The 22,346-nt window shown below is 36.4% G+C and overlaps 1 protein-coding gene across 1 annotated transcript; it reads left to right on the plus strand.

Moving 5' to 3' along the window:
* Positions 1 to 372: 372 nt before the first annotated feature.
* LOC112047049 (WD repeat-containing protein CG11141) lies at positions 373 to 21,520 on the plus strand. Its single transcript, XM_052887981.1, has 9 exons — positions 373 to 754; positions 3,352 to 3,515; positions 4,818 to 4,941; positions 7,096 to 7,259; positions 9,322 to 9,457; positions 9,932 to 10,131; positions 10,759 to 10,862; positions 15,286 to 15,790; positions 16,798 to 21,520. The coding sequence occupies exons 1-9, from the start codon at positions 530 to 532 to the stop codon at positions 17,255 to 17,257; spliced, it is 2,082 nt and encodes a 693-aa protein (XP_052743941.1). The 5' UTR covers positions 373 to 529; the 3' UTR covers positions 17,258 to 21,520.
* The last annotated feature ends 826 nt before the right edge of the window (positions 21,521 to 22,346 follow it).

The following is a 22,346-nucleotide window of genomic DNA, read 5'->3' on the forward strand; positions in this document are numbered from 1 at the left end:
TGTTGGCAAACATAATATAGATAAAAAATATTCATGGTTTGTTATAAAATCAGACTTAGACTACCCAACTTATCGATTTCACTACAATATTACAAAATCAAAGTAGTTTAGTCTACTTTGTTATTTGTATTGTTTAACGGACTAGTACCGATGGCTAATGAACTATATTTGACCACTTTTGCCCTAATATTGCAATTTACTTGATACATTAGTTGATGACAGGCGACTGGCTAAATGTATTCATAGCTTAAATTGAAAACAAATCTCTGTCTAGTGTCTACCTCTAAGATTAAATTCTTTAGCTTATGGTTTTCTGTCTGGTTATTTACTTATTTTATCTGTGTTAGAATCCAACATTATCTGTGATTTTATTTAAAAAAATCAGTGTCAAAAAAATAATAAAAACGAGTTGTTGATGTGTTCGGACCTGGGTAATTTTGTAAAGAAAAACAACAAAACCAAGTCATGATATTGATGCTAGACACACATTTTCCTCGTCTGAACCATACGTAGGAGACAAGAAACAAACATGGAAGTGACTAGCGGCGCAGAGGAGGGTTTCGTTCGGGAATGGACCCCTTGTTCTCATATACTGAACCTGATACCTCCGAGAATTCAGACTGGTTTGTTTTCTAACGAACTGTGCCTAACCTGCGTGGACGCTGTGAGCGAGTACATAGCTCTCGGAACGAACGTGGGCCTGGTGTACTGGTACGACAGGAAGAAAGGCAACATACAGCGGTTACGATGCGAAGTAAGCTTACACATATGTTCGTATTAGTAGGCACAGCACAGCTTTTCTTCACCTTGTAACACTTTAGAACTTTCGCTTTCAAAATGTTACACAATAGAGCATTCCTTAAATAATTAAGTGTAATTTATGTATAGTCAGATCGGGTAGGTATTTTAAACAATGTAAATAAACAAAAACATATGATTCAGGGGTGCTCAACATTTTACTAAAGCATTATTCACGAATATTGTCATGAAATAAAACTTCCTTTGATAGACAATTTTTTTTATATTTTATGTTCCTATAAACTGTTATTTATCGAACAGATAATGTTTCACTTATATTTAGGGTTCCGTGGTCAATAAAGAACCCTTATAGTTTTGTTTTTTTATTATGTATAAGCAAGCACCGCTTAGCTGTACGCTAGATTGTAAGCTATGAGGCAGCCTTTGGTAGAACGCGCTTGCCTAGAAGATGCCTATTCACTCTTGACTTGAAGATACCCATACCCATGTCCGTCTGTCCTTCTATCTGTAACTCAATTACTAATAGAAAACTGTAGCTTGACTATGAAAATTATGTACGCGATTATATGCGTAAATTAAAAACTTGACAAGTAGTTTTTACTCGTTTTCTCGTAGTGTGGGTTATTGTTAGATATACGTTTTTATGTAGAATTTGATGAGTTTGTTAAGACACTACTTTTCAATTTAGGCCTCTATTTGTAAAATATTAAGATTTAAAGTGCTAATTTAATTTCGTACTAAACTAAATAAAATTAAAAACAGTAAACGAACAACAAATAATAATAATAAACAATAACAACGAAACGAGAACAAAACGAAATAACAAAAATTATAAGGGAAGAAAATACGCACAACAAACTGGATTTAGTTAACGAATACTGTGAAGTAAGAGTATTAGTCACAGACAAAAAATAAAGTAGTGTTCTGTGCTGTGAAGTGTGAACTGTCAAATCTCAAATCTTCTTTCACTTAATACAAAATCAAAAAATTAATCATAGTTTAAGGTAATTCTGCAATAAATGAAAATATTTTATTCACATTATAATAAAAGAAAACATCATTTGAATTACAACTTCTTTCTTCTTTTGATATGATAATACGATAATACGATTTATAAAATTAATTAAAGCTCTTATTTAATTTTATAAATGCATATTAATACCCATAAAACTCAATCTTTGTTTTTCAAAATGGTTTGTGACTCATGTCTGCTTGGGGTATTTAAGGTTCTTTTTATGTTGTTTGTGTTGTATTTCTGCAAACTCTATTTAATTAACATAGAGGAATTAGACATGGAAATGCATCGCACCCAAATGCAGCAACAAAATTGTCTGTCATTTTTAGAGGGGACGAGGTAAACTCACACATCGAAAAAATTTAACAAGAATAAATAATAATTATAATCTGCACACAGAATATTCAATTAATGGATCAATGTTTTGCTGTTCGTTCGTTCGTTAGAAGAATAGAATCGATTTTTCTTTTATATATTGTTTTAATTTATTATTAATTATAATTATGTTTTTGACGACCTTCGTGGCGCAGTGGTATGCGCGGTGGATTTACAAGACGGAGGTCCTGGGTTGGATTCCCGGCTGGGCCGATTGAGGTTTTCTTAATTGGTTCAGGTCTGGCTTGTAGAAGGCTTCGACCGCTAAGGCGTACCGACAAGCGATTTAGCGTTCCGGTACGATGTCGTGTAGAAACTGAAAGGGGTGTGGATTTTCATCCTCCTCCTAAAAAGTTAGCCCGCTTCGATCTTAGATTGCATCATCAGTTACTGACTGAACATCAGTTACTGAGTGAGACTGAAATCAAGGGCTACCATGTAAAGAATAACAAACATAAAATAGAAATATTTTCAAATTAAACGTCACGTCATCTTTTAGTGCATTAGAAGTTGTTGACCGTTTTTCATGCCATTGACTGACTGACTACTTACTACACAAACCGGAATTATTAGGGAGCTTTTTAGACGACGAAAACGATTACAACAATGATACATCGATACAATCGATAACGCGTTAGATCGTTGGTTGTTTGACAGAGAGGTAACGTCTTGCGGGGCAGGTCTTTCTATAATTGGTCCGTGATAATTAATTTGTTGTATGTGAATCCGGACTCAAAAGGGCTAGAACCCAGAGCCGTAAAGCTTATTATTAAAAATAAAATGTACGCGAATCGAAACGAAAAGTGTCGCTTAAAAGAACCTTTTTGAGTAGTATTATTGTTGTGTAAAAAACCTAAAGTTGTGGACTATAGATACAGTAATTATATCTTTTAATTTGATGTTACACTGTATATTTTATATGTTAAATTATTAAACATCTTATTATATACACGATTAAAATAAAATAATAGTTCTAAAATAAGTACATTCTAAAATAACCTTATTTTATAATATTTCGCTGACCTATGATAATATTTTTGACAGATTTTTCAATTCAATTTGGCAAAATTATAGAAATTTCAAAATTTTAATTTCACACTTTTTAATCTTTTTTTTTAATTGGATCTTGTTGCTCTTTCTTTAGTCTGCAAGGTATTTTTATAGCTATCACTCGGCCATAAAGCTTGGTAATTATTTTCTAGGCTTCAACATCACCGATAACCTTTGTGAAGATAGTCAGCACTGTGGACTACATGGTGGGTGCTGGCAATGCTGCCGGACAAGTCACTGTGTTCCAGATCCCGAAGGAGCATCCAGAGAATGTGCCTGATACATTCAAACCAAAGGTTGAGCCTAAAGTGGAAAGGTACGATTTGGGTTATTACATAAATTATAAACTCAAACACAAATTTATTTATTTAAATATTAGGTACTTAAATTGACCATTTTTATAAATGTGACCAATACAGTAAATTTTAAAGAACAGACTTCCTGTTTCGTTTAAGGGAAACATATAAGTATACCTTGTTCTTGTACATAGTATAACTTGTTCATACAATAAATATTTTTACAATCCAACTGAATGGTAGTTTTAGAGATAAGTATATTTAAATAAACATACAAACAAACTCTTGTATATATCTGATTACTAGCTATTACTAGCTTAGATATATATGTACCTTTCCAATACTGGTCAGGGAATGTCCACATATATTTTGTTATTGTAAACAATAGTTTTCCTCATGACTTGGAAAACAAAGACATAAGTACAATTTTAAGTACTGTGTGTGAGCTTCAGAAAGGGAATCCCCCATTGTAATAACAGTACTTCATTGTCACATGGTTTATAATCCACCAGTTAAAACAAACTTGGGAATTTAGATACCCTACATCTGAGTTTGATAAAGTACACTAGATTCTTCAAGGTAATATATATACCTTGAAATTACATGCAAAATCCTCACCAATATACATATTGTATTATAAAAAAAACATCTGATTGAATATATAATTTGTCTTAAAGACCTTGGACAAATTAAATATACAAGTTAAATACAGTAGTTTTTAATATGACTAATATACTAAAAAAATTGTATTTTCGTTTTTCATACAATGTCCACAGAGAGATACAAAATAATCATAGCTGGAAGTACACAAATACAGTTATATCTTTAAGGTTAAATGTAGGGACAAAGAAAACAGTAATACTTAGTTGTATTTCTTGATAAAAAAAGATAACATGCTTGGGTAAACCACAGTACAGGAAATAGTTCAGTAATTAAAGAGTATCATCAATTTTCATATCTTGTAGGTCAAATGTTTGGTAAACAAATATCAATCTTTGCAACATTTTTGCATTTTTTTGCCAAAACTTTAACTATGCCAGAGTTAAAGTTAAGAATCATGCCAATAATAAAAATGAAATCAAAGTGCCTTTTTTTGAAAGAGGAGGTTATGGAGCAAGATTAATATAAGCTTTTTATCCCAGAAAAATACATGATTCCCATGGGAATTGAGAAAAACTGAATTTCGCATGGACTAACTGTAGGCATCAGCTAGTAATTGACAACAATAGTACAATGAGCGGGTTATGATCCACAACCTCTCAGTGATGAGTCCAGTTGCTTTACCATTGAGATAGAGTTTGAATATAGATTCCTTGTTCTAGATACACAATTGGTGACTTGCACAAGAGCAAGATTACTGCAATAGAGTGGTCCAAAAATGGCATGCGACTCTTCTCTGGTGACAAAAATGGTGTTATCATCATGACAGAGATAGACTTTTATATGGTACGTATCCTTAGAATCATCTCATAATGTCCCATTAGGATACAGAAGTAAAGGAAGAAGTGCAGAAGTGGTAGTGTTGAAACTTGCGCACTGTGATATTTTCTGTGTAATTTTTTTGTTTGTTGGTACAATCAAATAGTTCACCAAAGTGAAAAACCATTGTGTAGAACTGACAATTTTATACAAAGTCGCGGGCGTTTGCTAGTATGGAACTAAAAAGGCAAATAAACTTTTGTAATAAAATATTAAGGCCATAGATCCTACATCATCATTGTCATCATTATCAGCCGATGGACAACCACTGATGGACATGACGGTCTTGAGCCGCCAGCATCCAGCAGCTCTTTGCAACCCATTTGATGTCCTCAGTCCATATAATATGGGGTCTACCAACACTGCTTTCCAATGCGGGGTTGCCATACCAAAACAGTGGGACCCTAACGTCCATTGGCTCCTCATAGATCCTACATATACTTTAATTTTTACTTGTTTCCTGGCCAATACTGACTGTGATAGTATAATGTAGGCAGTTAAACAATTAAGTAAAAATAAACTTGAATGACTGTCTGTTATCATTCATTGTTATCAGTAGGGTTTAATACCCGCTACGTTTTTATCTCATTTTTTCCGCTCGACATTTCACTTGCATAGTAATTGTGTGCAATTAAACAATTATAATTACCATCATAATCTTATCTGTAAAACAATAAAGCTTATTAATTTATTGATATGTATAGGCCTGGATATGTAAAAAGTGTGGCATCTGAGGAAATAATTATTCATAATTATCTCTCAGAAGATACAAGTAATATTCTTTTTACTTAGATGTAGACTCGAGTCTCAACTTTAGTTACCTGTAACCTTCCAAATCCACCATATCTAAAGTTCATAGTTAGTTTAAGTAAAATGGTAGTAGCATTGTCTGATAAATTTTCATTTTTTATAAAATGACAAGGGCCTTAGAGGATCTTGGTCCATTTTGAAACGTTTGTTTCATTTTTTTCTATTTAATGACCTTGACTTTGATCTCACCTGATGTTAAGTGACAATACAATTGAAGATCGAAGGAGTTTCAATTGGGAAAAGATACAATATTATCCTACACATACTTTTGACGCGACAAACGCTGAATAGCTCGGTGGTATGTCATTGCATGAGTGGTAACTACTAAGATGTGAAATGCCCTTCTGGCGCGTGTTTCTTGGCACATACATCACATCACATCTTCCAGGCTTCCAGGTGCTTCATCTTAAACCTGACCATTGCTTTCCATCAGCTAGTAGTCAAGCGCAAGCCTGTACATCATGTAAAAAGGGTATGACCTAACTCTACCACCAGACTGGACCTGAGACAATATAAAAATAAAACATCCTAAATTGTCCTGAACTGAGAATAAAATCCAGGAACTGTTTGTTAAAACCACAGCATTGCCAACTGTGCCAAAGAGGTCATCATCACATTATAGTTTGACAAACAATTGTTGTTTATTATTATTGTTATCATAAACATGTTCCATTGACATCACACAGATCAATTCTCTGTCCATGTACCACACTGACCTCCTGTCAAGGTTGCATACCTAATGTTTACTTAGCACACATTTATTGCAGCTGTGTAAACTCACTCATAATAAAATAAACAAGAGAATTGAATGTCAGTACACTGAATATATTTACCATAAGTTGTGAGACAGCAAAAGATATTTGTGAATCTGTCTGTACCAAATTATTTTGAAAAATATGATTTTTAGGAGTAGATTAAGCTTAACTTAGTGTAGCTATATACAAATATATATATCACATTAGTTATCGATCAAAATTATTTTGCGCGAGACCGTTCGCGAATTATTTGTATTCAATGCCTCTAATAAAATGCCTAAATAGCCTCAATAGCTCAACAGTAAGAGCGGTTGAACTCATCACCGAGGGGCGGTGGTTAAATCCCCGCCTCGTTGGTCTATTGTCGTAGCCACTCCTAGCACAGTCTTTCCCGACTAGTTGGAGGGGAATTGGTCATATTATAAAAAGGTATGGCTAATCTTTTAAAAAAAAATTTAAAAAAATTATTACTTAGTAGCTTGCTTATTAGTTTTTTCTAAACAGAGGTGCCCAACCTATTCTATGCCATTTTTTAAACTTGGTATCTTCCTTGTAGCACCTGTGCAAGTCAATGGAGATAGTGAACGAGGAGCACGAGATAGTTCAGATGAGCTACTACCAGAACACGCTGCTGGTGTCCAGCGTGTACCGCAGCATCGTGTGCGAGCGGCGCGACGGTCGCTGGCACGTCACCCAGCTGGGCAAGAAGGAGCGGAAGAGGTAAGAGACAGATCCTCGGATAGTTCAGATGAGCTACTACCAGAACACGCTGCTGGTGTCCAGCGTGTACCGCAGCATCGTGTGCGAGCGGCGCGACGGTCGCTGGCACGTCACCCAGCTGGGCAAGAAGGAGCGGAAGAGGTAAGAGACAGATCCTCGGATAGTTCAGATGAGCTACTACCAGAACACGCTGCTGGTGTCCAGCGTGTACCGCAGCATCGTGTGCGAGCGGCGCGACGGTCGCTGGCACGTCACCCAGCTGGGCAAGAAGGAGCGGAAGAGGTAAGAGACAGATCCTCGGATAGTTCAGATGAGCTACTACCAGAACACGCTGCTGGTGTCCAGCGTGTACCGCAGCATCGTGTGCGAGCGGCGCGACGGTCGCTGGCACGTCACCCAGCTGGGCAAGAAGGAGCGGAAGAGGTAAGAGACAGATCCTCGGATAGTTCAGATGAGCTACTACCAGAACACGCTGCTGGTGTCCAGCGTGTACCGCAGCATCGTGTGCGAGCGGCGCGACGGTCGCTGGCACGTCACCCAGCTGGGCAAGAAGGAGCGGAAGAGGTAAGAGACAGATCCTCGGATAGTTCAGATGAGCTACTACCAGAACACGCTGCTGGTGTCCAGCGTGTACCGCAGCATCGTGTGCGAGCGGCGCGACGGTCGCTGGCACGTCACCCAGCTGGGCAAGAAGGAGCGGAAGAGGTAAGAGACAGATCCTCGGATAGTTCAGATGAGCTACTACCAGAACACGCTGCTGGTGTCCAGCGTGTACCGCAGCATCGTGTGCGAGCGGCGCGACGGTCGCTGGCACGTCACCCAGCTGGGCAAGAAGGAGCGGAAGAGGTAAGAGACAGATCCTCGGATAGTTCAGATGAGCTACTACCAGAACACGCTGCTGGTGTCCAGCGTGTACCGCAGCATCGTGTGCGAGCGGCGCGACGGTCGCTGGCACGTCACCCAGCTGGGCAAGAAGGAGCGGAAGAGGTAAGAGACAGATCCTCGGATAGTTCAGATGAGCTACTACCAGAACACGCTGCTGGTGTCCAGCGTGTACCGCAGCATCGTGTGCGAGCGGCGCGACGGTCGCTGGCACGTCACCCAGCTGGGCAAGAAGGAGCGGAAGAGGTAAGAGACAGATCCTCGGATAGTTCAGATGAGCTACTACCAGAACACGCTGCTGGTGTCCAGCGTGTACCGCAGCATCGTGTGCGAGCGGCGCGACGGTCGCTGGCACGTCACCCAGCTGGGCAAGAAGGAGCGGAAGAGGTAAGAGACAGATCCTCGGATAGTTCAGATGAGCTACTACCAGAACACGCTGCTGGTGTCCAGCGTGTACCGCAGCATCGTGTGCGAGCGGCGCGACGGTCGCTGGCACGTCACCCAGCTGGGCAAGAAGGAGCGGAAGAGGTAAGAGACAGATCCTCGGATAGTTCAGATGAGCTACTACCAGAACACGCTGCTGGTGTCCAGCGTGTACCGCAGCATCGTGTGCGAGCGGCGCGACGGTCGCTGGCACGTCACCCAGCTGGGCAAGAAGAAGAGGTAAGAGACAGATCCTCGGATAGTCCAGGTGAACTTTCACCATCCAACCCAACTTTCACAAATAAATGAATACTCTCATCATCATCATCGTTAACGGACGATGAACGTCCACTGCTGCCCGTGTGTAGAGACTGTAGAGCAGAGTTTCCCAAACGTTTTTGTGTCGTAGACTCCTTCCCATGTTTTTTCGTGTTGGGTAGACCCCCTACTTATTTGATATTGATTGTCTGTATCCTACAACTTACACAATTTTATAAACATATTATATAATATTTTTTTTACTTTTAAAATAATGTATATGTTTTGATATTATAAGATAATATAATGTAAAAAACAGGTGCTATTAGCGTATGTGTTATGATCCACTATCGTGGAGACCATTTTCATTTAATGGACCCCCAAATTTTTTTTCGATGACATAGACCTTTTGCAGTTTGTTATAGTCCCCTAGGGGTCGATACAGACCACTTTGGGAATCACTAGAGTAAGACCATAAAGCTGTGGGTATTGTCCGCAGCCTGTGTGCGCTCGGCGCCGTGTTCCAGTACTCGTACGCGCGCGGCGGCGCGGCGGCGGCCTACTGCGCGCGGCCCGGCCTGCGGCTGTGGCGTGCTGACGCCGCCGGGCAGGTGCACCAGACTCTACTGTTCAAGGTAAGTTTTGTGTGTTTTGAAAACTTACAATATGTATTGTCATAATAGTCATTTCAAGGTAGCTTTTCTCGTGTGTCTGTTGTGGGTACTTTGATAATGAAAGTAATTGACATCCTATCATTGGTTTCATTACACAACCATTACTCATCACTGTTGCGGTTACCTTTTTTATTTTTATCAATCTAGAAACGAACACTGTTTCACCTTTAGTGAAGATTTCCAAGCACTATGGCTCATCAGCGGCTCCTTACAATCCGCTTAATGTCATCAGTGCACTTTTATTAATATATAAATATAGATTATTCAGTACCCATAGATTATGGATCGGATAGTTACACCAAAAGGAGACCCACAAAAGAAGCAAAGCACCGACGTAACTTTGCTTCTTTTGCGAGTCTGCTGTGTCATACCGATCGATAAGTCCGTCGCTAAAGTCTCCGCGCAGTAATTCCGCAATTGTGTAATATCTCCCAGGAAGCAATCTCCAACCCGCTGACGGTGGCGGAGCTGCTCAACCCGTCGCAGCGCAAGCACTCGCTCGCCGAGCGCGAGTACAACTTCGGGCCGCTGCACGTGTTCCGCGAGCACTTCCTCGTGTCGCACAACGAGCAGCTGCTGTACGTGCTGGACCCGCGCTCGCTCACCGCCGTGGCCGTCGTCGACGATCTCAGGAGGTCAGTGTCGACACGTACGGAACCCATGAGCTCAACGTTGACTCCGCCACTCCCGCGCTCAGCGAACATTGTAGACGCACGAGCAGCTGCTGTACGTGCTGGACCCGCGCTCGCTCACCGCGGTGGCCGTCGTCGACGATCTCAGGAGGTCAGTGTCGACACGTACGGAACCCATGAGCTCAGTGTTGACTCCGCCACTCCCGCGCTCAGCGAACATTGTAGACGCACGAGCAGCTGCTGTACGTGCTGGACCCGCGCTCGCTCACCTCGGTGGTGGTGGTGTCGTCGATGATCTCAGGAGGTCATTAGGTCAGTACGTTGTACAGTCGAAACGTTGTACGGAACCCATGAGCTCAACGAAAACTCCGCCACTCCCGCGCTAGATGGCGCTACCGACACACATTACCTCGGACGAATGAGTCATCGCACATAAACCGATCCCTGTGGAAGAACGACAACTTCTTTTTGGGCATGGGGCTGATGTTCACCTCGTTAGCTTTGTCCTGTGTCCACTAAGGATGCTCTGGCGTGGTCGATCTTCCCTAAGGGAAAGCCACGTCCCTGACCCTGCATACGTAGACCCAATATAAGCATAGGATGGCACTGACAACTGTTATTTCGTTACAGAATCCTATCAGTGTCGGTGAACAAGGACGAGATGTTCATACTGGAGGGCGCGCGCTCGCTCGTCCGCCTCGCGCACGCGCCCGAGCCCGCCGCGCTCGCCACAGGTCTGTTCGCTCGACACACTACATGACCACCCCCACCTCTCACCCTAACCCACCCTTCACATTGTAATATATCTGTGCAATAATTTGCGGGTAAACACAATCAAATGTTCGCTGCATACTTGACATGGTTGGTCTTGGATGAGACAGGACAATATTTGAAAATATTATTTCAAAAGTGTAAACGTCACAGGGCGACGACTAGACGACTAATATAGGCAGAACATGTACGCCACGACATTTTGTGAATACAAATAAACCAGTGGCGATCGAACCGAAAATATCTCTCTCTCTTTCTTTCCAACGCAACGAAAGAGATAGACTTTTCCGGTTATAGGTTCCGGCGCTATTGGTTGATTTGTCATCTACGTGATAATGTCGCGGGTCACATGTTAATCCTGTTGGTGTTTACATAACACCTCGCCTAGTCATGTGCGTTCATCTCCTAATTCAGTTTCATATACTTACAGTGACAAATCAATATTGAGTTCTAACAATTACACAGTATAGAGATATTTAATTGTTAAGTGAAACAGTTGAAGTAGAGATTGAGCTATTATAAGTTTGTATGCCTACCCGCAAAACGTCGCACAAATACAATACAACCTCCTACCACTGTCGCCCCATCAACCTTACAATAGTGTCCACCAGTCAATCGAATCAAATCAATGGCCACTGTTGATGTATATATACATTCGTGATCCGAACAGTGCTACCCAAATCATTCGCACATATTCACAGTCACAGCATTAGATCGCTTAATAATGGGGATGATGACTAGGTTTGAATATATTGATTTTTATGATACATTCGGGTTGATAAGGTCAATGGTAACTAATTTATACATAAAAAGCAAAGATTGTCTGGATATGTGCAAAATAAATAAGATTATAAAATTTCAAAATCTATTGAAAATCTTTTATCGTAATTAGATGAAAATTCATAGTTTTAGCTACCTTACATTAAATGGGACTTTTTTCAATATGTGAACTATAAACATAAATGCACAAATAACAAAAATATTAGTAATTTTGTTTGAACGCCCGTACAAATCTAACGATCATTATGACCTACGACGTCATTAAATCGTACCATTTTGTATGGGGCGTTTTTCAGGGATCCGTGGTTGCGCTGCAAACCTGACCCTTTAAATCCCTGTAGCTCCGAAAGTAATGATCGCAGATACCCTGTTACTTTTACAAAATTACTTTACTGTTAGCATACTCCTAATTTATATATATATATACGATTTAAAAAACTGTCATCATCCCTATTCATATTGTTTTTTTTTATATAACAAAACATCACTTTAAATGTCATGAATCTTCTCAAAATGTACACAAAAATATCGAAAATAGTGACATTATACGTATACGTATAAAATATTGACATTATTCGTATAATCACCGTCCATTGTCGTCATTGTCGACAGATAGCAGCAGAATCGATAATATCGCTGTCCCTTTCGTTACGATGTGAATGGTTGTGTGCGATTAACTTAAATTATGTACTTACTAACTTTAAATTAGTGTTATTCATATACAAAGTCCATTTTATTTTTAGTTCTATATTTTTCGAGTGTCATACTTGTCAATGAAGTATTCTACTTGTTGTGATTTTTGACTAGACAATAATAATCATAATTAGTACTTAGTGATAGTAATAACATATTTGGGTATTTTGTACTTAGTATTATTATATAATTTTGCATGTTTTGTATTAGTTATATTTTTTGTTACTCGTATTATAAGTAGTTATGTAGTTTTCCTTTACCAGTATGTAGTTACCTAGAATAAGTAGTATACCTAATAATAATTAAGGACTTTTTTAAAATAGCAGTTAGATGTAACCTTGAAAACCTTGAAAAATTTGAAACAATGTATTTTTTTTTTAATATAAAACATACTATGACCAACTTAATGATTTTTAAAAAAATAAATGACATGTTGAAAAATTACATAAATGCCTAATGGGGAAATTTATTAGATTTTTATAATCTAATTTTTACAGTAATATATTTCTCCTGTATATATAATTTAAATTGATAGTCGAACTATTTTTTGATGAAAAAGCCTTAAAATAAAAAAAAATATGTTTATACATAAAATACTAGTCGGACGATATTTATTGACGCAATCGGTCTTCGAAAAATAGGCGATTTTGTTATTATATTAAAATTTTGTGAAACTATTTAGCGAAAATTTTTAGTTAATTTACCTACTGTATATATAATTGTTGTGAGGAATTCCGTCGTTAAAAATCATAAAAAGATTTTTTCTTCTTCTAAGTATTTGGTTGTGATTTACTTAGTTATTTCTCAGTCATTCCGTCTTATAAATTTAGCTTATATACATTAAATTAAAAATATTTTTAAATTTACATTCCAATCGAATCACTAGCAGACGCGATTTTGTCTGCAAAAAAACATTTTGGATATTTTTTTTTTTGATTAATTCTCAAATAAACATAATATAAACATTTGTTCATTAGTTAGGGAGATTAGAGTGAATAGACAGACAATTTTTTGTGTTTTTAATTTTTTTTTATTTTTGTTTTTTTTCGTGTTGACACTCGGTCAACAGATTAGTAACTGAGATTGCCAAAATTATACAAACTTCAGAATGTTTAATTAAACGAAATTAAAATAAAGAATCTAAGATCTAGATTATGACATTACTTAGATCACAATTTAAATAATTTTGTAATGTAAGTATATATATAGCATAGATACATTAAATATGTGCCTTATGTCTTAACCATACCAAATTAAGACCAATAATAATTTTTAGTACCACTATGCTTTAGATCTAAATATAAAAAAAATATTATTTTTATTATTAATTGTATTAATACCGTTTAAAAATATTTTTTAAACTCTTCAGTAGTATTTTTTTTCAAGAGTATTCTTTTTACAAATAGATTATTACTTAACGGTTTAAGAACTGTCATTATTTTTTCATTTAATTTTTTTTTATGGAAAAAAATATGATAGTACATATACCTGGCTTAAAGTCGGTCTCTATTCTGCGAAACGCAGTTACTCAGAACGTACCCTTAAGTCGGGTTTATATTTGTCTGACGTGTCGTATTGTGACGCATCAGAGCAGAATAGGTATTTTGTATGCGGCACGTCAGAAGCCGTCACGACATGTCACAACACGTAAGTGTAAACGTTGCCATACAAAACGTATGATACCGATTCTGTTCTGATGCGTCATGTCACACAACATGTCAGACAAATATAAATCCGTCTGTATATTGATAAACATCACATACTTAAATCATTGTACTTACATTTAGTCGATGTTAACATGGCCATTGTATTTATTTTTTCAAATATATGTTTTTTATACAATATTTTTGCATTTTTATTTTGTCACTTCTGTCACTGTCAAAATCCTACTCTCAAACAAAAAAAATATTCTATTTAATTTCTATTATATTGGCAAAGTTTTGACAGTCAATTTCCAATTTTTTTCAGTGAGCAATGGCTCTGTTTAAATATCGTTTGAATGTTTTTATAACTTTTTTATTAATAACTTTTTCTGTATAAAGTTTGTAGTAGTACTCAGTTTATAGTAATAGAGACAGAAATTATATTTTGAAAAATCGTATTTTATTTAAAAATTACTTACTTTTTTTTTCAAAAAACAAAATTGTTTTTTTTTATTTAATTATTGGCATTGAAATTGTTAAAGTAAAAATATTTTTTTAAACAACTATTATTCATATTATTATCTTTCAAATAATAGTGAATTTGATAGATAATAACCTAATATTTATTTGAAAATCTAACAAGCAGAATACAATGGAGTTATTATTATTAATATTGTCGTACCTTTCTAGGGAGTGCTGGGGAGTGGCGTTTAATTTAGTTATATGGAAAAGGTCAAATAAATGGTCAAATAAAAAAAAGGACGTTTTGTGAAAAAAGCATGTAAATTTTACCTTTCAATATTTATTTTTATTAGGTACAATATAGCCATTGACTGATTTCACCATTTTCAGTGAATATACAGTCTAAAATGCGAGCTGACTTGAAAGAGCTCCACGTAAATAAATAAATCTCTAACCATAAACATAGTTGAGAGACGAGATAGCCCAGTGGATATGACCTCTTCCTTCGATTCGGAGGGCATAGGTTCGAATCCGGTCAGGGGCTTGCACCTCCAACTTTTCAGTCATGTGCATTTTAAGAAATTAAATATCACGTGTCTCAAACGGTGAAGGAAAAACATCGTGAGGAAACCTGCATCCCTGAGAATTTTCTTAATTCTCTACGTGTGTGAAGTCTGCCAATCCGCATTGGGCCAGCGTGGCGGATTAAGGTCTAACCCCTGTCATTCTAATGGAAGACTCATGCTCAACAGTTAGCCGAATATGGGTTGTTTATGATGAAACAAAATTACTTTCTTTTTGTCAACAGATCAACCCGCAAACCTAATGACAAAGTCCCTAACAACGTCCCTACAACAGGCCGTGAACACTGTCCGCGATCTCACGCACATCGACCAAACGATGCCGTACATCACTAGCGTTCTAGAACAACCCATATCGATGTTCACGCGAAACGAGACCATAGACAACGGCGTGATAACCAACGGGGAGGAATGTTTCGAGCTGCCCCCAATAAAGCATTTGCCTTACGACATATCGGAGAACGTTCTAGAATCGATCATAAACGAATTTAAAGACGTGTCGAGTGAAGTTGAGGAGATAAGGCGTGTGAAATCAGAGGAGTTGCAGAAGAAGCTGAAGTTGTACAATAGTATAATGGAGAAGAAGTGCGACGAAGAGTTGATACACAGCAGGAAGAGTAGGAAGAAGGAGAATGGGTCGGGAGCGAACACGCCTCGGATGTCGACTCCAGTGCGCAGGCCCGACAACTTTAGTTACACGAGCCCGTGCGTCATGAATATTAGTGTTTGTGGGTGAGTAGCTTTTTATTGAAACACTAGCTGATGCCACTTGTTCCCGTAGGAGTACGAGGATAATATATAGCCTTCCTCGATAAATGGGCTATCTAACACTGAAAAACTTTTTCAAATCGGATCAGTAGTTCCTGAGATTAGCGCGTTTAAGCAAGCAAACAAACAAACCCTTTAGTTTTATAATATTATTGTACAAAAAAGCGAAAAAAAGTTTATTATATCATCTGATGATAAAGACGTTACAATCCGTAGTGGTAGCAAGCTATGTTGAAAAAGGTTGACTATTCATCCCTTACCTCTGAGAGGTTTTTGTGCGTCTCGGGTCGATAAATTGCTTTGCCGATTGCCGTTGTCTAGTAGCTTATGCGTAGCTTATGGGGTTTTATTATATCATCTGATGGTAATTGACATTGCAATCAATGATGATAGCAAGCAATATTGGATAGGCTTGACTATTGATCCCTTTTTGTGCGTATCGAGTCGATAAATTGCTTTGCCGATTGCCTTGGTGATCTAGTGCCTAGCTTGTGTGGTAACACCATATGAGCTCCTGGATCGCTAATTGTTATCAGCTTGGATTTAGGATGTATAGTGTCACAATATATGCCTCGAGGGAGCATATCGTCGACCCCAAGTCATTATCTCTAACGTCGGATAATTATCGTTAAAGAGTCAAAATATTATTACTAACCCTATGTTTTGAGCTGAACATTTTCGCATACCTGACATTGTAGTCAAGTAACTAGAAGTAGCATCAATAGATGCTACTTACTTGTAGTTACTTGACTGCGAAAATATACTTTGCTACATGATGTTTGTTTTGGTTTAGGATATATTATGAAAAAGCCCTTTTTATGTAAAACAGTAACATTACTTCCCATTTTTAAAAACTTTTTATCCTATTCATTTTGACAACTTTGGGTACTTTTCAAAATCAAAGTAGTTTTGGGAATACATTTAGATATTAGAAAATTGATCTTATTTAAACATTACATTTAATATTACAGAAACATACCACAAAACGACGACCTCCTAGAGAAACAGATAGAAGAGAAAGAAAAAATATTAGCAAAAATGCTTAACCTAGAATCACTGAGCATAAAAAGTCCCTTAGAAAAACCAATAGCAAATGGAATTCCAGACAAAACATACAAGCCAGAGGCTGAGACAACCATAAAAACAACGCAAATAGAAAAACCTATAGACAAACAAATAGAAAAACCGGCAATACAATTACCTGTTCGACAGAAACCGGTAAAAGAAATACGGGAACCGGTGGAAAAGCAAAATCCTAATCAAAAGAAAATAGAAACCGACGATTTAGTCCCTAAAGTTGTGAAATTACCTAATAATTGGAATTTAGAGAACATAGAAATACAATTGGAAATGATGAGGAACGGTGTGAAGGACGTGTCCAATCTCATATCACCAGATGATCTTACTGAGGGAGAATGGGAGATCATTTAAAGCTATATTTTATTTTAACTAACTGTAATAGAATAACGTAACTCAACTCACGTATATTTGTCGGTCTATATACGACTAATTTCAAATCTATCCAATTGTGAATTTGTAAATGCGAAGTGAAATAAGAAATCTGCAATTATAATTTTAAGGCAATCGTGTAGAATTTTCCAGCTACTCGAATGTTTTCTTTTTGGTTTATATTTATTTCTTTAGTTTTTATGTACATCTTTGTATCAAATAATATAAGATTACTGTAACTTTAAATTATTTTGTAAATAATTTAAGGGCATGTACAGACGACGAATTATTCGTATCGTTTTAATACGATAATCAGGGAGGAAACCAATTCAATCTCAATTTATTTATATGCGATCTTTTCCACCAAACTGTCAATAAATCATCTCAATTTAAATTTGAATTTTGAATTATATTTTAGGATTAAGAATAAAATTTTTTATCCTTTTTATTTTACTATTATACTTTACAAAAACTTTCTTTCACTTCCAGGTCAGTTATGTATATGCTATTTGACTGTATTGTATATTATGGTAATTCTCGAATGTGTATTTGTGAATCTCGAACAATTCGAAATAATGCATTTTGTAGTTTGTTATATGTTTTGTACCTTATCTAGTTGGAAAATTCTATACACAACATGCTTGTCAATTTACTATTAATTTTAAAGCTCACAACGCTTTAATCTCACTTTATACAGAGGCATCTTACATATTAGTTGTATGTAGAAATGATAGAGATCTAAATACTGTAAAAACTAGTAAACTATCAAATATCATATTTTAAACGAGTGGTTCAGTATTTAAGAAGCATTGAAGCACGGTTTGTATTCGACGTAAATAATGCAATGATACTAGACTGTTTTCAAAGTAATTTTTACCTCATTGATTGCTACTAAAATAACACTCTCAGTCAAATGTTATTTATAGACATTAAATTGGTTAAACAGTTTGAGAACAATGATCATGAATAATATAATTTACTAAATAATACTTTCAAATCAAACGCGACGTGTAAAATTCGTCGTCTGTGACGGCCCTTATTTTACTGACATATTTACAAACAATATGCAAAATTATTTATTGTTATTTAAAATGATTCTTTATTAACCAAAGTAGTTACAAAAATTATTTAATTAATAGTTCGGCCAAAATGTTTACAATGGATATGATAAAAATACGGAGAATGTTAAAATAACAACACGATTTTATCTTTTTCCTAAACAAATGTAGTAAATTGAACAAATCCTTGGTAAAACGGCCTCGGTGGCGCGAGACGGAGGTCCTGGGTTCAGTCCCCGGCTGGGCCGATTGAGGTTTTCTTAATTGGTCCAGATCTGGCTGGTGGGAGGCTTTCGGCCGTGGCTAGTTATAATTCTACCGACAAAGACGTACCGCCAAACGATTTTGCGTTCCGGTACGATGTCGTGTAGAAACCGAAAGGGGTGTGAATTTTCATCCTACTCCTAACAAGTTAGCGCGCTTCCGTCTTAGATTGAATTATCACTTACCATCAGGCGAGATTGTAGTCAAGGGCTAACATGTAAATAATAAAAAAAAAACAAAATACAATAGTTTACCATCAGGTGCTGCTTGTACCATCAGCTATTACTATAAAAAAAATTACTATAATTTGTTTCACGTCAAAAGTAGGAATATCCTTTAGTTTATCCATTATGAAGAGTATTACTTTACTTATGATGTTTGCCGCCAGGCGTGATATATTTATTATGAACCATACAAGTATTCTTATGAATTAATATTAGTAATCAATCAATATATATATATATATATTATAAATAAATACTTGATTCCGTTGAAACTAAGAGTGAAAGCGCGTACCTATAGCTTGGCAACTTCGTTGATGATACTCCCATGATATGCGGGGGATGGGGGGAAAGAATGCGCGGATGTGAAATCGTGCGTGCGGGGAAGTGAGGTGCATCAGTTGTGGGTTTTTCATTCATCGCTACACGCCCCCGCGGACCATCGGGAGTGTTACGAACGAACTTCCCAAGCTATAATCGTTTTTCGTTGCCATAAGACGTGTTTTTTTTTGTATTACAATTATTTATTGTATTGTAATTAGTTTATAATTATAAAATATTTCTAAAACTTTGAAACTGATTTATAAACTGACTAAAGTAATATATGTATGTCAAATGTATGGGTATTATTATTTATAAGTAAGCTTCAATGGCAATATGGATCGAGATTTGCTTAATACCTACATGACTCAATAAAACAAATGCATTTATTATAATAATGAGGCTAACCATTTATGATTTATTTAATCAGATTCAGATTTAATTTAATAATCATTTTTTTTATTTTTATTTATTAATTATACCTACTTTAAGTAATACTAACACGTGATGTGGTAACTAATATAGGTATACAAAATAGTGCAAAGGCAGACTTAATGATTTTATGGAATTTAATTTAATGGAATGTAAAGGTAAATGTTTATTTCACAGACTTATAATTATTTTATTTAAAGTTACATGTATTAAAAAAAATTTAGTTAAGCAGCTCTCTTATTGTTTAAAGATTTTTATTATTTATATTAGGTATGTATTTTTTTATTAATAGATTGTAAAACGATCTGTACAATAATAAACAAAACATACATTTTGTTATATTAAGCAAATAATTATGTTTTTGGGTAACTATCTTATTATATACAAAGTAGTGTCTGTATTTATTATACGAGCGTAATTAAAAGACCGATTTTTTTGCCTTGTTTTTGGCTTAGATATCTCATATTTAGGAAATGGAAATCTCAAATGCGGCGATAGTTGTGTGCGCTTACACGAAATGTATTAAGCATAATAGGTACCTACAATAAACTAAAATTCGTGTGGTGTTATGTGGACAAGGCCGGGTTATTTCATAAATAGTTAATTTATATGATATAAGTAACTCAAGTAACTCAGACCAATTATTTTATAGGACCTGCCTCGCTAGATGTTACTTTTCTGTCAAAGTATATGATCAACGATCTAATGCGATTATAAAAACTGTATCTATATAATCGGTGTTAAATAGTTGTAATCGTGTTCATCGGTTAAAGAGCTCCGTAAAATACCTTTTTGTATAATAGAATTGTGTAAAAATCGGACAAAAACTTCGAGTTTAGTACAAGATATATACCAAATCTAAGCTCGTTTTCCTCAGAAAATGACAGACAATTTTGTTCGTGACTATGAGTGCGATACAGGTCCTTCTATAATTGGTCCGAGATAAGTAAATACATTTTATACCTAAACGCAACCTCAATATGGCGGCCTCAAGTCCTTCACATAATGTAATGACTTCTTTAATATTTTGCCAAATGATCACCTATTTTAATTTAGAAAGTATATTATGATAAATGTGTAGCTATGTAATCAAGAGACCGAACATATCGGGCCCGTCACATTGTGTTGAAATTGTGCATTTTATAGATAATGTTGGTACTTGCCCATAACTTGATTATACACCCAGGGCCCGGGAATGTATGAAAAATAATAAATCTCCTTTCCCTTTTACCTTATACTAATCAGTTTTTTTATTCTCCTTCTTCTCGTTCTCTATTCTATTCTCTATTTTGAAGGGGGGGGGGGGGGGCGGCTGCCACCCCCTTCTGATCAATGTCTATTCACAATTTTTTGTATTTATTAATTTATACCTTATTGGTTGCTTGCGTAATTGTACCTATTAGCCAATGGGGTGAAGTTGTCAAATTTCATTTTATGTCACAGCGAAGCGACTGGGTTTGCTAGTATGACTAAAGGCGGTTTAACATTTGTCTGACGTGACGCATCAGAACAGAATCGGTATCATACATTTTGTATGGCAACGTTTATAAGTGTAAACGTTGCCATATAAAATGTGTGTTGTGACATGTCGTGGTGGCTTCTGATGTGTCTCATACAAAATGCACGATACCGATTCTGTTCTGATGCGTCACAACACGACACGTCAGACAAATATAAGTAAATACATTTGAAGTGACAAATGATACTGACAAAACTTACGATTAGATTACCGTTACTTATTAGAAGGTAGGTGAAAGTGGGAAACCATTAAATTATAAAATTAATTATTGTTTATAATAAAATCTGCCTATTACAAGTAATAATACCGCTTGTAAGCATTCCAAATAGTCACGTGGTCGAACATTGTTTATTACGTTTGTAAAATTGTAATTTGCACGACTTCTAAGCTTAGCACTGTAAGATTTATGAATATAAAGTTGTTGCAATTATTTTTTTTGTCTCATTAATAACCCCTTACCTTGAGTTCAATCGTCTGGCTATAGATAAAATGTTCTTGAATCACATCAGGTACCGAATTATTTTATTAGATTAGATTTATAGGTCATTCATAACACTTACATAAATATTATAAAAATTTAAAAAGTTATAATGTACTTTCATAGAAACTTTCAAACCATTATTTCGCCCCTTTTTCATACGAAAATCAGTTTAGCGCTTTTGCTGCAAAAACGTAACCGACCAACAGTCGAATTTATTTTTACATTAATAATTTTAGTAGTGTAGTTCAAATCTAAGAAACGTGGTTAGGTATACCTAAAGCCTTGATCCTTATGAAAAAGAAAGTGCTTGGGGTACTTTTTCCCTCCACACCATATTAAGGTCTATATCGTGCTTTTGCGTTGCTATGCCGTTTTTAATTACCGAATCCAGTAAAATCACCTATTACATAGTCGTCGTTCGTTATCAACCCATATTCGGCTCACTGCTGAGGTCGAGTCTCCTCTCAAAATGAGAGGGGTTAGGCCAATAGTCCACCATGCTGGCCCAATGCGGATTGGCAGACTTCACACATGCAAAGAAATAAAAAAAATCTCTAGTATGCAGGTTTCCTCACGATGTTTTCCTTCACGGTTTGAGACACCTGATATATATTTTCTTAAAATGCACACAACTGAAAAGTTGGTGGTGCATGCCCCGGACCGGATTCGAACCTACGCCCTCCGGAATCGGAGGCAGAGGTCATATCCACTGGACTATCACAATATCCACCTATTACATACTTAAGAAATATCATTGGTTGCTAAATAAAAGATT

This window comes from Bicyclus anynana, chromosome 20, assembly GCF_947172395.1.
Source record: "Bicyclus anynana chromosome 20, ilBicAnyn1.1, whole genome shotgun sequence".
NCBI lineage: Eukaryota > Metazoa > Arthropoda > Insecta > Lepidoptera > Nymphalidae > Bicyclus > Bicyclus anynana.